The sequence below is a fragment of the Scardinius erythrophthalmus genome, assembly GCF_964197995.2.
Source record: "Scardinius erythrophthalmus genome assembly, chromosome: 5".
Classification (NCBI taxonomy): Eukaryota; Metazoa; Chordata; class Actinopteri; order Cypriniformes; family Leuciscidae; genus Scardinius; species Scardinius erythrophthalmus.
This window is the reverse complement of record NC_138225.1, coordinates 51,980,824-51,998,324: the sequence shown is the minus strand read 5'-3', so window position 1 is coordinate 51,998,324 and position 17,501 is coordinate 51,980,824. Positions and strand designations below refer to the sequence as shown.

The following is a 17,501-nucleotide window of genomic DNA, read 5'->3' as shown; positions in this document are numbered from 1 at the left end:
CACAGGAAATGATGCGCACAAAATGTGAATCATTGTCCATCATTTTGCAAGCAACTGGTGATAAAGAAAAATGATTTTGAGACATTAATCTAATTTATTTTCTTAAAGGGGTCATGAACTGGATTGTTTTATTATTTTATAATGTTTCCTGGGGTGCCCTTATAATGTTAGTATGATTTTTACATCAAAAATTGTCATAATTTATAAATAAAAGCCATTTTTCCAAGCCTAATTTCAGCTTCAGATTTGAACGCTCTGTTTTAAGGGGCGTGTCTGCTGTGAGACTGCAGTGCAAACGCCCACTGCTGTGATTGGCTGACATGCTTGCATATGAAATAGCTAGTATTATATGAACTCTCTCGAAAACTTTTACTACGTTTTTACTACTACAGCTATCGAGATTAATAAATCGTGAAAAGTATCGTTTAAAGCATTATATTTAAATCTATTCCATCACATGAAAGGTTGCAGCATGATGAGCACTGAGCAGATGACAGACAGTCTGTTGATCGCGTGAATAAAGATCTTATCATTGCAACGCATTTTTTGCACTCTCACAAATGCTTACACCAAATCACAATGCAAACACGATGTGAATACACAGTAAGAGCTTCGTTGTGTAGTGTAACAGTGTCATTATTTCATCACGAGTTTGGTAACTGTGCTGTTTGATTGACAGCTTGGGCGATTGGAAATGGATCGTTCTTTGATCGCTTTCTGTATTTAATTTAATAACAGTTTAAAAAAGATTATTTTCATAATACTACGAGAAATTGTGAAGTTGATCGTTTAGTCACTGAAGCATAAACAGTATTGAACGATTTTAAGAGAAATATCTGAACTGAACTGATCGCAGATCAGGCATTAGAGTACACATGGTTACTTACATGTTGCTGGCAGATCCGTGTCGGGAAATTGTGATTGACTGATTTAAAAAAGTTTAACCATGCTGGAATCCGAAGGAAGCTTATGCAGACTGTCTTCTTCCACAAACAGGCACTGCACAATATTTAGTAAACAGCATGTTTATTGCTTGGAAGTAGCTCTATCCGGTTTAGCAATTATCATGTCGTCCTATGTTAGCATGTTTAGGCGAATCGGTGGGCGGGGCTAAACAGGCCGTGTTGAAGTAGGCGTTGATCTTCTTTTGTGGAGGAGGTGTTTTATCCTCTTTGACGTCATAGTTCCCCACTTTGAAAAACGAGTCGTTTGCTGAGCCTGATGTCTATAAAAGCTTTTATTGGACTAACAAGGTAGTTTTCAGTTCTGAAACTTACAGTATATTATTATAGTATGATGATCTCTTATATGTCAAAAGCTCAAGGAAATTTTGATTTCTCAGTTCATCACCCCTTTAATACTTATCTTGTGGCCCCTAGCGAAAAAAATGCATATTTTCATGAATCAAGAAGTGTTTTGTGTTCAAAAAGTTGTCTTTGAAATGAGAAGTAAGCTAATCTAATCTTTTATCCTCACAGTGCGTCAGTTATGCGGTGATGCGCTATGAAATTATTGCGGGGCAAATGAACTGTAATATTAATGATAAAAGTAGCCTAATAATAATAATAATAACAGTAATGTAATATGCCCTGCGTGCCCGTCCGCTACGCCACTGTGAAGAGCTAAACACCACCAGGAACAGCATCAAGGCGATTAACTGTTTTATCAAGTTTACTTTGGCGTCCGCGTGACGTAATTTTCATCATCAGGAGGATCCGCTTGCAGCCCAATTTTTGTGACCGCGCAGACGGTGCGCACACAGCGGTCAAATGAGTTTACTTTGAAAGGCTTGTGCACTCAACTGGAAAATGAAGTTACACGGGCAGGGCCGGAGTGGGTAATCGGGATATTCGGGAGAATTCCCGGTGGGCCGCTTCACTTTTGGGCCGGTCGAGGATTTATTTTATTTTTTTTCACATTTCAATGTCACGTTAGTTACATTAGGCTACACACGTTCCGCAATCTGACACCGCAGCGCGCAGCCTCTTCATGGGCTGTACCATGTGAGGGAATTCTACCCTCCCCTACCAGGGCTCCTGACTAACTTTTCCACTGGTTGCACTGGTGCTACCAACTTTCTCAGTTGGTCGCACCAGCATATGATTTGGTCGCACCTTTTTTTTTTTTTCTACATGCCATGGGATTAATCAATGCATGCTGATGAATTGTGGTCTTAATCTGCATACCCTAGTTTTGCAATGATGTAAAAAGACTGACAGTGACACAAGACCTCATGTTAGCAAAATGTTTTAATCTTTTAACTCTCAAAAAAAACTATTAAAAAAACATGTATGTTCTTTAATGTTTGATTATAATTTTACTGTCTTCACATAGGGATGGGAAATGATACGATTTTATCAATAATAATAATAATGCCACTGACGATTCTGATTATCGATCCGATTCTTTAACGATTCTCTTATCGATTCTTGATAGCACTGTGTGGAAAAAATATAGTCATATTCTTTTCAAAAAAACAAGTGGTTTTATTTATTTTAAAGCTTAAGCTTGAGTAAGCAAATTGTACTTTTTATGTAATTTATGTAATAAATAGAACCTTATTGTAAAGTGTTACTGGTTAGTTATACACCGATTCAGACGTCTCCTGAGTTCACTGTTGGAAAGATCAGTTGTTTTAACAATTCATTAAAATGAATCGGTTCAAATGAGTCATTAGTTCGTGAATTGGACGTGTCATGGGCGTTGTGTGATTATCCCAGCAGTTAGGACATGGACATCCAAGATTTGTGTCAACACAGAAAACATTTCATCACTGGATAGTTTTTTTTTTCGTTTAATAAAAGTGTTGTTTTATGTCAGCTGAATGTCCGGAACGCTTTTCAGAGAAGATAAGGCAACTTATTTAGCACAATTCATACCCAGCGGTAATTCAGAAAAAAAAAAAATCTCCGAATGCTCCACATGAAACTTTGGTCTGCCGACCTTTTACCACCGTGTCGATTTATTTTGATTAATGTGTGCGGGGAGAGAGAGCAAGACAGCGCTTAGTTTGGAGACGGTGAAGTCTTGTTTACACTTTCGCCTGGCTCTGAAGAGAGAGAGTGCGCGTGCGCGACCGGGTCTCTCTCTCTCTGCTCATTCTTTCAGTTAAACATGCGCCCTGTCACAAGTGCAGCAGTTCATCATCATTAGCCTACTCACCGATCAAATAAGACTTCGGCGGGACAAAAATTCACTTTGGCGGGCGCTAAAACAAGTTCAATGCAGGAAAATTCATGCCTGAATTTAACTGAGTAGTACATGACCATGCACTCGCACAAATGCGACCACAAAAATTTTTAACTCGCACATTCTCAAAAAATGGTCGCATATGCGTTGGTTGGGTCCATAGCCCGTCTTCTCCAAAACGTTTTCTCAGGTAGGCTACCGCGGCACCGCCGGCGCCTGCCGATAGCTGGGCCGGCCCTACAGTGACGGTACACGTCAGGGAGGATGGATGGGAGGAAGAGGCCAGGAGGTATGGAAGCTTTGTTTCCGCCACAGAATAAAACATTTTAAAAGATAATTGCGACTTTTTATCTCACAATTGCGAGTTTACATCAGAATTGCGTGAAATAAAGTCGCAATTGCGTGTTATTAAATCAGAATTGCGAGATATAGAGTCAGAATTGCGTGTTATAAAGTCGCAATTGTGTGTTATAAAGTCAGAATTGCGAGATATAAAGTCAGAACTGCATGAAATAAAGTCGCAATTGCTTATAGTCAGAACTGCAAGATATAGAGTCAGAATTGTGTGATATAAAGTCGCAATTGCTTAAAGTCTGAGTGAATTATTATTTAACCTTTAGGCTAAATTATTTGTTAACCCATGGTATTAATACAAACTACACAATACTACAAGCTGAACTTTTGCTTCATTTATCCAATTTAGAAAAAGTGCTAATTCTGACTTCCACCATGGAAAAAGTGGGCCGGTCGTGGGCCTGAAACTCCTGGGCTGAAAAGTGGCCCTGTACACGGGTCCTTCTGAGGCATGTAGACTCGAGTCCTCAGCATTTAACACTAGAATGAGACGCTCTAGTAAGTGTGCATGGCAAAGTCACACATGTTCCCGCCCCACGGCAGAGTCTTGCACGGGTTGACAGGTGACCTGCAAATTTTGCTCAAACGGGTGAAAAATATCCAACTGTGTCGGATACGGGTGCGGGTCGGGTCGGGTCGGACACGGGGGAAACACAGGTCTAAACACGTGTTTAAAACAATCACATGCAAACGTAAAAATATATATTTTTAGGAACACATCTACAAAAATATGCCTGTATTTCAAGTTGATAAAATAATTTAAAATCCACATCAGTTTATTTGTGCCCACGCGCCACGCCCTCCCAGGATCTATAACGTTACCTAGGCTACTTTCACTTTTAAAAATTCATCATAACCGCGCGCGCAATCTGCTTGCAGTCGTCGAGATGGATGCTGAGGGGCTGAAGAAAAGAATAGCAAGTGGAGATTGTAAAGTTGTCGACAATACGTCATCAAAAATCAAGTCCAGTGTGAGGGAGAAATTTGAAGTTATCCGAAGAAAATATTGTGAAAGGCTTTGCTGCATTTTCGTGTTGGATAGCAGCAAATGTGGAACTTCATCGCTGAGGAAGCACGCAGATAACTGTGGTAACAAATCAAGCCGTTCTGTCGAACAGTATTCTTCAAATTTAACACGGCTTAGTATGTGTGGAGTACAGGGCGTGTTTGAACCATAGACTGTAAAAAATATGGACAAAGCGTCTGTGACGTCACCCATAGACTTTCTGAAGAACGGTTTTGAGGCCGTTTATGGGGGGTATGGGCGGCGCCATCTTGGAAAATCTTGGGAAATCCCAACCCCGCCCATCTTCTGGCCAATCCATATATGGGTTAAGGACGCGAGTCCGGTTATTGTGCAAATTGAACAGCGCGCGTCACTCAGCTCGCTCTGCTACTCCGGTTATCTCTGTATGTATATTTTAGGCAACAATAAAACGAAATATGTTATAAAACACCACACTGCCTCTTTTCGTTTTCATTTAAAGAAATCTTAAACATTATAGCCACACAAATGTGGTTCAGGCAACGCGTATTGATCATATTCACTGCATATAACGTTAGCCTATTTATAACAAAACGAAATATAAAACACAACCCTGCCTCTTTTCGTTTAAATATAATATAAAAATATTAAACATTTTAATATGGTCAAGGCAATATGTGCATTTGTACTAAACAACAGATGTTGCAGTAAACAACATTAAAGATCATCTTCTTCGTTGTATTAAAATTTAAAATGACAAAACTCAACCCGGTCTCTTTTTGTTAAATTTCAGTTTTATCAATATTAGCCATTATAAAAGTGTAAGTAAAAGGTACAAGAAGCTATACAAATAAAGCAAACAATTCAGTCAAACATACAAATACTACAGAGACGCCAGAGTCAGCGGCAAACGTCAGAACGACTAGCCCGAAGAAAGGCTGTTCCAGGCGGGGTACATGAGCACCGAGCGCCCGGTGATCGCCTGCATCTCACAACCTGGATAAAATTTTCATAAATCTTTATAAATAAACCACAGATTTGAGCTTTAAACAACTACATTCTCGCCTGAAAAACTCTTAAAACTACATTTCATAATACTAGTCAGGTCCCAAAATAGATAAATAGCCCTGGATAGGATGCAGTAGGCATTTTTGAGGAAAAGTACTTCAAGTGTTGTTTCTATATGATTTTTAGGTGCTGAATCCATTTCTGCCATATAACACGTTGTAAACATCACTGTTTTGGCATAAACAATAAAAACAAAATGGCTGCCAAAAAAAAAAAGTTTTAATGCATTTATTGCAGTTTAAACATTAAACATTAGAACTAAAACTATGCATTCTCAGAATATTTAAACATGTAAACAATGAAAAAACAACATTAACATGAAAGGGATAGTTTTTAATGGCTGCTGGAATTATGCCAAGGAACACTAGGAAGCATATATCAGTGGAAATATGCAATTATGCCCAGCCCGAAGGGGGGGACTTGGAATACACATGACCCCAGGGGGCTGTATATTGAGAATCACTGGGGTGTCCAGCTGCAGGTGGAATATTTCAAACCCAGGGGTGGCAAGGTAGCTTGCCGAGGGAAAGACACATGCTCAGAGAGGCTTACAGTGGACTACACACGTGGGGGTCGCCCAGAGGCCATGTTAGGTGTCGCCCAGCCTGCAGATCTACATATCTGCGTCGCGTCTGAGCGCGTTGTTGTCTTTGGAGCTCCATCGATTGATTTATAATTCTTGATTTCTCTTTAAACTCACTTACAACGAACATTTTCTACTTTTCCTCACCTCATAGTTATAACGCGGATTGTTGAGCAGACGCGTCTCAAGCCTAGTGATCCAACGCTGGATACTCTTATAGGTTACGTCCGTGGATCACGGCTGAACGCGTCTTCTCCGCACTCATTTACAAACAAACATTTTTTCGCCTATCGTGCGTCTACTCTACACCCATACCACTGAAAAGACGGATTATATCCAAGACTTAAGCCATAAATTAGTATTAATATTGATAGCACCATTGGTAGCGTCGTTGCTAACTTAACTTACTGTCCATCTGTTAAAATGGCGAATATATCAAATGTAAGTAGTCTACCTTTTGGTGCAGGTGAGGACACATTTGAGCTGCACGCGGTGCAGTCTGAGCTGGAAGCTGTTGAGAAACAGATCCACGACCTTTTAGTAAGAAAAGCCGAGCTGATAGACCGGCGGTTAGCTCTTGAAACATCACGTGCCGAGGCACACAAATCAGAGACTAACGTTACTAACCCGATGACTCCGACCTCGTCTACTCCGTGCGTTCCTCAACATCGGTCCCGAACGTCGAGGTCGCGATCAGCCATGGTCTCGTTCACTCCGGCTCCAACATGCCATCACGAAGCCTGGATTTTTCCGCAGCGGAAGACGCGAGCCGGGTCTAGACCAAGAAAACTCTCTCCGACCCTCCCGGTTTTCGAGATATCCACACAAAACCGCTTCTCCCCTCTTCGCGAAACAGAACGCGATGCTGTGATCATCGGCGATTCCATCGTTCGACACGTACACGCTACGTTAAATAAAAGTAAGGTGCATAGTCACTGCTTTCCTGGTGCTCGTGTTTCTGAAATCGCTGCTCACGTTCCCGAGATTTTGAACGAGCGCGTCGGAACTGTTGTCCTGCACGCGGGAGGGGCCGACATCAGACTGCGCCAGACGGAGGTTCTGAAGAAAGACTTCAGGAATCTGATCGATACGGTACGCAGCACATCGCCTGATATAACGATTATTGTGTCAGGACCGCTTCCCACGTACCGACTAGGTCATGAAAAGTTTAGTAGATTATTTGCGCTTAATGAATGGTTAATGTCATGGTGCAATGAGCAGAAACTTCTCTTTGTAAATAATTGGAATCTGTTTTGGGAGCGTCCTAGGCTTTACCGTGCTGATGGCTTACACCCAAGCAGATTCGGATCGGATCTTCTGTCAGATAACATCTCCAAAATGTTAAATACCTTTTGACTAGTAACCAAAAGTCCAAATCATAGTCTCTGCTGCACCAATTTAACTGATATAAATAGTTTAGAACATTGCATAGAAACTGTGTCTATTCCTTGTTTAGTGAGATCAAATCATAAATCTACTGCAGGATCTAGAAAAAATCTAATTGTTATTAAACCAGAAAATGTTGCTATTGGTAATCAAAAACAATTTTTAAAGCTAGGTCTTCTAAACATTAGATCACTCACACCTAAGGCAGTTATTGTAAATGAAATAGTCACAGATAATAGCTTCGATGTACTTTGCCTTACTGAAACCTGGCTTAAACCAAATGATTATTTCGGTTTAAATGAGTCTACTCCATCAGGATACTCCTATAAGCACGAGCCCCGTCTGAATGGTCGTGGCGGCGGTGTTGCAACAATCTATAGAGATTTTCTCAATGTTACTCAGAAAACGGGTTATAAGTTTATTTCATTTGAAGTACTTGTACTAAATGTTACGCTCTTAGATGTTCGAAAAACATCCCTATTATCTCTAGCCTTGGCTACCGTATATAGACCGCCTGGGCCTTACGCTGATTTCCTAAAAGAGTTTGCAGATTTTCTCTCAGACCTATTAGTTAACTTCGATAAAGCATTAATTGTTGGAGACTTTAATATCCATGTAGATAATCAAAATGATGCGTTAGGGGCTGCGTTTACTGATTTATTAAACTCCTTTGGGGTCAAGCAAAACATTACCGGACCGACTCATCGATTTAATCATACACTCGATTTAATTATATCACATGGAACCGATCCAACCGATATAGATATCATTCCACAAAGTGACGATGTCACTGACCATTACATGGTAACTTGCATATTACGTACTCCTGTAATATATCATGCTGCGCCGCGTTATCGATTAGGCAGAACAATCCTTCCATCCACCATAGATAATTTTTCAAACAGCTTATCGGATCTGTCTCAGCTGCTCAGTGAACCCAAACAAACAGATGAACTTGAGGAATTAACTAGCACTATGAGCACCATTCTCTCTGGATCATTGGATATTGTTGCGCCCATTAGATTAAAAAAGGTCAGAGAGAAAAGTAAAGCACCATGGTACAACAATACTACGCGTGTTCTAAAGAGAGAAACCCGTAATTTAGAGCGTAAATGGAAACAAACCAACTTAGAGGTCTTTAGAATCGCATGGAAAGACAGTATGTCACGTTATAAAAAGGCCCTAAAAGCGGCCAGGGCTGAGCATCTACGCAAACTAATAGAAAACAACCATAACAATCCTAAGTTCTTATTTAACACAGTGGCGAGACTAACAAATAAACAGATGTCTCCTGAACAAAATATTCCATTACAGTTTAGTAGTAATGATTTCATGAAGTTCTTCACTGAGAAAATAGAAAACATCAGAACCACAATTGTAAACGTTCAATCCTCAATCGCGCCTTATAATTCAGCCTCAATTATCACCCCGCAAGAACAATTACAGTGCTTTACAACTATAGAACAAAAAGAGTTAAATAAACTTTTTACTTCATTTAAAACAACAACATGTTTACTAGATCCTATACCAACTAAACTATTGAAAGAAGTGTTACCTGTAGTGGAAGAGCCTCTCCTCAATATTATTAACTCGTCTTTATCTTTAGGTTATGTTCCAAAAACATTTAAACTGGCAGTTATAAAACCTCTCATTAAGAAACCACAATTAGATCCGAATAATCTAGTAAATTATAGACCCATTTCAAATCTACCTTTTATGTCTAAAATACTAGAAAAAGTTGTGTCCGCTCAACTGGGCTCTTTCTTACAAGAAAATGACACCTATGAAAAGTTTCAGTCTGGGTTCAGGCCGCATCATAGCACTGAAACTGCGCTCGTTAAAATCACAAATGATTTACTTTTAGCTTCTGACCAAGGCTGTATCTCAATATTAGTTTTACTTGATCTTAGTGCTGCGTTCGATACTATAGATCATACAATACTCTTAGATCGACTACAAAATTATACTGGTGTTCAAGGACAAGCATTAAGCTGGTTTAGATCGTATTTATCTGACCGCTACCATTTTGTTTATTTAAATGGAGAAAAATCTATCATAACTCCAGTAAACTATGGAGTGCCGCAGGGATCTGTGTTAGGCCCTCTATTATTCTCAATATATATGCTGCCACTTGGAAATATTATAAGGAAACATGGAATTAGTTTCCATTGTTATGCTGATGACACTCAAATCTATATTTCATCACGGCCAGATGAAAACGCTAAATTATCCAAATTGACAGAGTGTGTTAAAGATATAAAAGATTGGATGACGCATAATTTTCTTTTATTAAATCCAGACAAGACAGAGGTACTACTTATCGGTTCAAAATACCACCCACAAAACCTCTCACAATACAACTTTAACATAGTAGGATGTCCTGTTACTTCATCCTCTACAGTAAAAGACCTGGGTGTTATATTAGACTGCAACCTGTCTTTTGAAAATCATATTTCATATGTTACAAGAACAGCCTTTTTCCACCTTAGAAACATTGCTAAGCTACGTAATATGCTATCTGTTTCTGATGCAGAAAAGTTAGTTCATGCATTCATGACCTCGAGACTAGATTACTGTAATGCGTTATTAGCCGGTTGTCCTCCATCCTCAATAAACAAGCTACAGTTAGTCCAAAATGCCGCCGCTAGAGTTCTAACTAGATCAAGAAAATATGATCATATAACACCGATTTTATCATCTCTACATTGGTTACCTATAAAGTCCCGTATTAATTACAAGGTATTGCTACTGACTTATAAAGCCCTAAACGGCTTAGCTCCAGTCTATTTAACGGATCTTCTATCGCCCTATAATCCATCGCGCTCTTTAAGGTCACTAAATTCGAGGCTTTTGGTCATACCTAGGATATCTAGGTCCACCAAAGGAGGGAGAGCATTTTCACATTTAGCACCAAAACTCTGGAATAGTCTTCCGGATACTGTTCGTTGCTCAGACTCGCTCTCCCAGTTTAAAACTAGATTAAAGACGCATCTCTTCAGCCAGGCATTCATATAATACTTTTAATCCTACAGTTAAATCCGACCTCTAGTTCATAAACGCCAGAGGAGAACTGGCCCCCGACTGAGCCCGGGTTCTCCCAAGGTTTTTTTTTCTCCATTAGGTCACCTGATGGAGTTTTTCGGTTCCTTGCCACTGTTGCCTTTGGCTTGCTCAGTTGGGGATATTTGGGGATATTTAATTGAATTAATCAATCAACGATACCATTGATCAGCATTACCAAACGTAGACGTTCCACTAGAAACAAACATTGATGTATTGTTCTAATTTATTACTGTGAAGCTGCTTTGATACAACCTGTGTTGTGAAAAGCGCTATATAAATAAACTTGACTTGACTTGACTTGACATATGTCTGTTAGCGAGGCGCCATGCGCTAGAGCCCAAGAGGATGCCACACTCCGGGTGGAGCAGGCTGTCACATCAAGGGGGCATGGTCGACCTTGCTGCTGATAAGCCAAAGCAATGGCGTCCACTATCCAGTGAGACAACCTTTGCTTGGAGAGAGCCTTTCCCTTCAGCTTCCCACCATGACAGACAAAGAGCTGGTCTGAAGTCCTGAAACAATGCATCCTGTCTACGTAAGTATGGAGGGTGCGTACTGGACAGAGCAGTGCCAAGGCTGGGTCTGCCTCCTCCAAGGGCAGCGCTTGCAGGTTCACCACCTGGTCTCGAAAGGGTGTGGTGGGAGCCTTGGGCACATATCCAGGCCGGGGTCTCAGGATCACGTAAGAGTTAGCCGGTCCAAATTCCAGGCACGCTTCGTCACCCGAAAATGCCTGCAGGTCCCCTACCCTCTTGATGGAGGCCAATGCATCCAGGAGCACTGTCTTCATTGACAGGAACTTAAGCTCCACTGATTGCAAAGGCTCAAAGGGAGCACTCTGCAGAGCAGTTAAAACCACAGAGAGGTCCCAAGAGGGAACGAGAGGAGGGCGAGGAGGATTCAGTCTCCTCGCTCCTCTCAGGAAACTGATGATCAGGTCGTGCTTTCCAGTGCACTTACCATCAACTGCATCATGATGTGTGGCAATGGCGGCACCATACACTTTCAGGGTGGAGGGAGACAACCATCGCTCCAACCCTTCTTGCAAGAAGGAAAGCACGACACTGATCGGGCCTTTCGTGGGTTCTTTAAGTTTAGAAGAACACCAGTTGACAAAGAGGTTCCACTTCAACGCATAGGCATGTCTCGTGGACGATGCTCTAGTCTAGCGGAAGTGATGGTAGCCACCACCGCTGGTGGTAGGGTACTCAAACCTGCCTCGTCCCGTCCAGGAACCACACATGGAGGTTTCAAAGATCGGGACGAGGGTGCCATAGGGTGCCCCGTCCCTGAGAAAGCAGGTTCTTTCTCAGAGGAATTGGCCAGGGAGGTGCTGTCGCGAAGAGTACTAGTTCTTGGAACCAGGTGCGGTTGAGCCAATACGGGGCAACCAAAATTACCTGCTCCTCGTCCTCCCTGATCTTGCGCAAAGTCTACGTAAGAAGGCTCACTGGGGGAAAACGCATACTTGCAGAGGCCCCGCGGCCAGCTGTGCGCCAGTGCATCCGTGCCGAGCGTGCCCTCGGTCAGAGAATAAAACAGGTCGCAGTGGCAAGAGTCGTGGGAGGCAAACAGATCTACCTGTGCGTCCCCGAACTGATCCCAAATCAGATGAACCGACTGGGGATGGAGTCCCCATTCTCCAGCGAGAGGCCGAAACCGAGACATATCAGCTGCACGGTTCAGGTCTCCCGGGATATAAATGGCTGGAAGCGACCTCAGATGCTTCTGACTATGAGGAGGTGGCAGGCGAGTTGCGACATACGGCGGGAGCGCAGACCACCTTGTCGGTTGATGTACGCTACTGTGGCAGTATTGTCTGATCGGACTAATACGTGCTGACCCCTGAGCAACGCACAGAAGCGGTGAGACGTACAGCCAGCAACTCGAGGCAATTGACATGCCAAAGGCGCTGGGGTCTTGTCCAGGAGCCTGCGGCAGCATGTCCATTGCACATGGCGCCCTAGCCCATTATGGAGGCATCTGTTGATACAACAACATGCCAGGAAACTCGTTCTATGGGCACTCCAGCCCATAGAAAACTGAGGTTCGTCCACGGGGTGAAGGTCTGACGGCAGTCACTGGGACTCGGAGCGTGCCGTGTTGCCATGCCCACCTCGGGACTTGATCGCGAAGCCAAAGCTGAAGCGGTCTCATATGAAGCAAGCCGAGCGACGTTACTGCGGCTGCGGATGCCATATGCCCCAGGAGCCTCTGAAATAGTTTCAGTGGAACCGCACTCTTGCCCTCGAACTGTCGAAGGCAAATTAGCAGTGACTGCGCGCGCACGCTCATAAGCTGCACGCACATGGCGACCGAGTCGATTTCCATACCGAGAAAAGAGATCCTCTGCACGGAGCAGAGTTTGCTCTTCTCCCAGTTGACCCGAAGGCCCAGACAAGCTAGGTGCCGCAGCACTAGGTCCCTGTGTTCGCAAACCTTGTCTCGAGAGTGAGCTAGGATCAGCCAGTCGTCGAGAGGAACAAGGGCTGCCTCGACAACCTTTGTGAAGACGCGAAGAGACAGGGCTAGCCCGAAAGGGAGAACCGCGCACTGGTATGCCTGCCCCTCGAATTATATATATATATATATATATATATATTGGTATGCCTCATTTGCATATGTAAACATGACATTTCAGAAAACTTGTAATACAAAAAATGTCTGTCTCTATGTAAGTGAAAAACTGGAAAGGTTTTATGGTGATATCTATAACTTAAAATTTTTACCCTATCCACCTGTAGTGTTTTGGCTGTGAATAATGCACCTATTGTTTCAATGACAATTACAAGAAAATGGGACCCTGATTTCAATGTTATACGGTGGATCCTTATTCAGGAGACATTGAACTTTCTAAAAATGTGGTATAACAACTTTTCCTCAAAAATGCCTACAGGGTTACACAATCTTGAAGATTCGGACCTGACTATACAGAAACAGTAGTATTATATTTCAACTGTATATTAAAAAACGGCGCTTCTTATGTTGTCATTCTCCTTGGCGCAGCCTATGCTCGTTATCAGCTGTCAATCAAGCTGTCAATCAAAGTTAACCACGCCCTTATTTGTCATACATTTGTCACACGCCCTTATTTGTCATACATCTAAATACGATCTAAACTAACGAGTTAGTCACCCCCCTCACAGTTGTCAGGCACTCGGAACCTATCGAAAAATACAATAAAAGTCCATGGGACCAACCTGTAAAAACATGAATTTATGCTGTGAAAACGGACATTTTTACATGGGGGTCTATAGACATTTGCTCCCTTTTGGGACCTGCCCCTAGCGGATTTTCGATGTATTGCAGTTTTTCGCACTTCCGGGTAGGCTTCATTTTTCAGATTAGAATGTTGCCGCTTGGTTTGAACCCAGAATTGTCAGATGTAGGCTAGCCGAAATTGGGTGGCAGATATAGTGTTGTAGCCGCGTCTGTTCGATTGGTAAAATGTTAGGCTACTCAGTTTTGTGGTAACGTTAGCCATGTTCTTCATGTTACCGGCCTTTTGACAGCTTCGGCTGAAGTTGTCGTGTATTAACTTCTGTATGACCTGGAAATAAACATTTTTGTAAGTGTGTCTATAATGTGATAGTCTAAACTGATTTTATTTCGGTTGCGGGTCGGGTGTCGATTCTATTGTGAGCGGGTCGGGTGCGGATTTTAATTAGAGCTGCTGTCGGAAAACGGGTCGGATGCGGTTCTAAGCACTGCGGGTACGGGCGGGTGCGGATTTACAAAAGCGGACCCGTGCAGGACTCTGCCCCATGGTCACGGCACAAAAATACTATTAAAACTTAATTTAGGAAAAATACTTGCTATTAAATATCTTTATATTAACTGGCTTTTTTATTAATGCAATACAGTGAATGACAGCCGTCATTCTTCAAAACATCCGTCAAACTGAGACGGCCTTCAGAGGCGCTTGATGACGTGGCAGTCGAGATATGCAGACTTACTAGGACACAGCCACGGTTTGAGAAACACCCGCAAATTATGTACAATATCCTAGAAATCAATCTGTGTCCCGTGATTTAAACACCTCTGATCTCTTAGTTTCTCTTTCTTCATAATGTTTTAGACTGTAATGATTGTACTCAGTGTTACTTACTGATCATTTCTGCCTCCAATTAAGCTGCTCAGGTCAAACCTCTGCAGTGTCTTCTCTGAGGACAACAACACAAACACTAAAGCTGACCACTGAGACGAGGACAGTATCACAAAACGTAATCCTCCATAGCTCATATGAGGTTGAGCTTCGTTCACTAGAGAAAGATCACCCAGTTCATTCAGACAGTGAAACAGATTGATGTATTTATCTGGAGAGGGATTCTCACTGATCTTTTCTTTAATATAGTCAACTGTTTTCTCATTGTTGTGAGAGCTGTTTGCTGTCTGTGTCTTTAGTCCTTGTAAGAGACTCTGATTAGACTTCACTGACAGACCCAGAAGGAAACGAAGGAAAAGGTCCAGATGCCCATTTTTACTGTCTAAAGCCTCATCCACAGCTCTCTGATGGAGATCAGATAGGGAAACTTTGTCTCCATTAGTTGGTTTGGTAATCTGGTCAAACACATTGATGTTATTGTTGATAAAGGAGAGATGCACATATAGAGCTGCTAGATGTTCCTGAATGCTCAGATGAACAAAGCAGAAGACTTTCCCCTGACACAAGCCCAACTCCTCTCTGAAGATCTGAGTGCACAATCCTGAGTAAACTGATGCTTCTGTCTCATCAATGCCACACTCTCTCAGGTCTTCCTCATAGAAGATCAGGTGGCCTTTCACAAGCTGCTGGAAAGCCAGTTTCCCCAGTTTGACAATCATGTCTTCATCTTTCACTTTCTTCTCATAGTCCTTCTCATGTTTGATGTTGGTCTGCATGAGCAGGAAGTGTGTGTACATTTGAGTGAGAGTCTTGGGAATCTCTCCTCTCTCTGCTTCACTCAACATCTCCTCTAGAACAGTGGCTGAGATCCAGCAGAACACTGGGATGTGGCACATAATAAAGAGGCTCCTCGAGGACTTCAGGTGTGAGATGATCCTGTCGGACAGACTCTGATCACTGATTCTCTTCCTGAAGTATTCCTCCTTCTGTGTGTCACTAAAGCCTCGTACCTCTGTCACTCGATGGACACACTCAGAGGGGACGAGATCCGCTGCTGCTGGTCTGGAGGTGATCCAGATGAGAGCAGAGGGAAGCAGATTCCCCACAATGAGGTTCGTCAGCAGCTCGTCCACTGAGGCTAATTCAGATTTATTACACAGTTTCACTTCGCTCTTAAAGTTCAGAGTCAGACGACACTCATCCAGACCATCAAAGATGAACAACACTTTATATTCATCACTGGATATTTCCATTTCTTTTGTTTCAGGGAAAAAGACATGAAGAAGATCTGAAAGACTGAGTGTTTTGTCCTTCATCAAGTTGAGCTCTCTGAAAGCGAGTGGAAATATGAGCTGGACGTCCTGATTCTCTTTCCCTTCAGCCCAGTCCAGGATGAGCTTCTGCACAGAGACTGTTTTTCCAATGCCAGCGACTCCCTTTGTCAGCACAGTTCTGATGGGTTTGTCTTGTCCAGGTAAAGGTCTAAAGATGTCACTGCATTTGATCGGTGTGTCCTCTGTTTCTGCTCTCCTGGACTGTGTCTCGATCTGTGTCACCTCATGCTCATTATTGATCTCTCCACTTCCACTCTCTGTGATGTAGAGCTCTGTGTAGATCTCATTCAGGAGTGTTGGGTTTCCCTGCTTTGATATTCCCTCATACAAACACTCAAACTTCTGTCTCAGATTTGATCTCAATGTGTTGAGGACTTCAGCAGGTTTAGAGTCATTGCTGTAAGATTAAAATACCACATTATTACACAAGTTAGTAAATAGCCATAATTTACAAAACTATTTATGGGACACAGAACATCATTAGGTTTCTGAAATGTGTTAATCATTAATCATGTGTTTGAGTGATTTGTCATGTGAATTGCAGCACCTAAAATTAAACAACGACAACAAAACCTGAAACCAGGATACATGCTTTCATTAAAGTCTTGTGGTTGAATCACAGGCTTGTACACAGTTTTGTTTTTAACTGGTCTGGATAGAAGGTTTGACCTTAAATCAGAATGAAGAGGGTTAAAAATCAGACACACTGATATTGATGTAATTGTGTCATTAACTGAGTAACAGACCAACAGCTTTTACAGTGAGTGAATGTATTAACAATACAATACATAGAGCTTTACACAAGAGCACAATGACAATCATTAATAGTGACTGAAACTAAACTCATTAAACTGCTGTATATTAATAACAATTTCATAAAAATCAAATACAATAAGCACATCTTTTATAGAAATGATATACCTGAGATCAGGCCGTTTGTCTCCACTCTTAAAGGTTTGTGGCTCCATCATAGAGCGGTTACTCTTCATAGACACACAGCTGGACTCTGGGTTTGAGCTCTTCTGCTGGACTGAACTGGTTTCAAAACTAAGTAAAATATAAAGAATACAGACTTATAAAAGATCACATAAATGTTGTGTACTTTTGCTTTAATGTCTGTAACTGTTTTGCACTGTGTTTCAAACTTTGATTACAATTATTTTGATAAATTAACTCACTGGTTTGCAAATGTTAAGCATGATTCAACAATTGTACCAAAGCGACTGAGAAAACCAGTAATATTAAGAATTAGGAATTCAAAACAAACCAGTTGAAATCAACTATAGAATTATAGAATGATTCAACTCAGGTGAACATCAACCACGATCACATGACTCTTTTCTCAAAGGCACAATGGAGGACGAAGGCTCAACCAATGTTTTGCTGACCTTTAAAGATAAACCACCTCACTGTACTCTTGTAACGGTGCTCTTG

The 17,501-nt window shown here is 41.9% G+C and overlaps 1 protein-coding gene across 2 annotated transcripts in view; it reads right to left on the bottom strand.

Annotated features, from left to right (window-relative positions):
* Positions 1-17,501, bottom strand: part of LOC308690613 (NLR family CARD domain-containing protein 3-like) — a 54,348-nt gene that overhangs the window by 31,326 nt on the left and 5,521 nt on the right. The window contains exons 4-6 of one of the 2 annotated variants that reach the window (XM_081365189.1): positions 16,989-17,114; positions 16,641-16,736; positions 14,737-16,464 (exon numbers count right to left, since the gene is read on the bottom strand). In XM_081365189.1, the coding sequence (XP_081221315.1) occupies positions 14,737-16,464; positions 16,641-16,736; positions 16,989-17,114 (1,950 nt within the window). The remainder of the gene's footprint in view (positions 1-14,736; positions 16,465-16,640; positions 16,737-16,988; positions 17,115-17,501) is intronic. The other variant, XM_081365190.1, reaches the window with a different exon arrangement.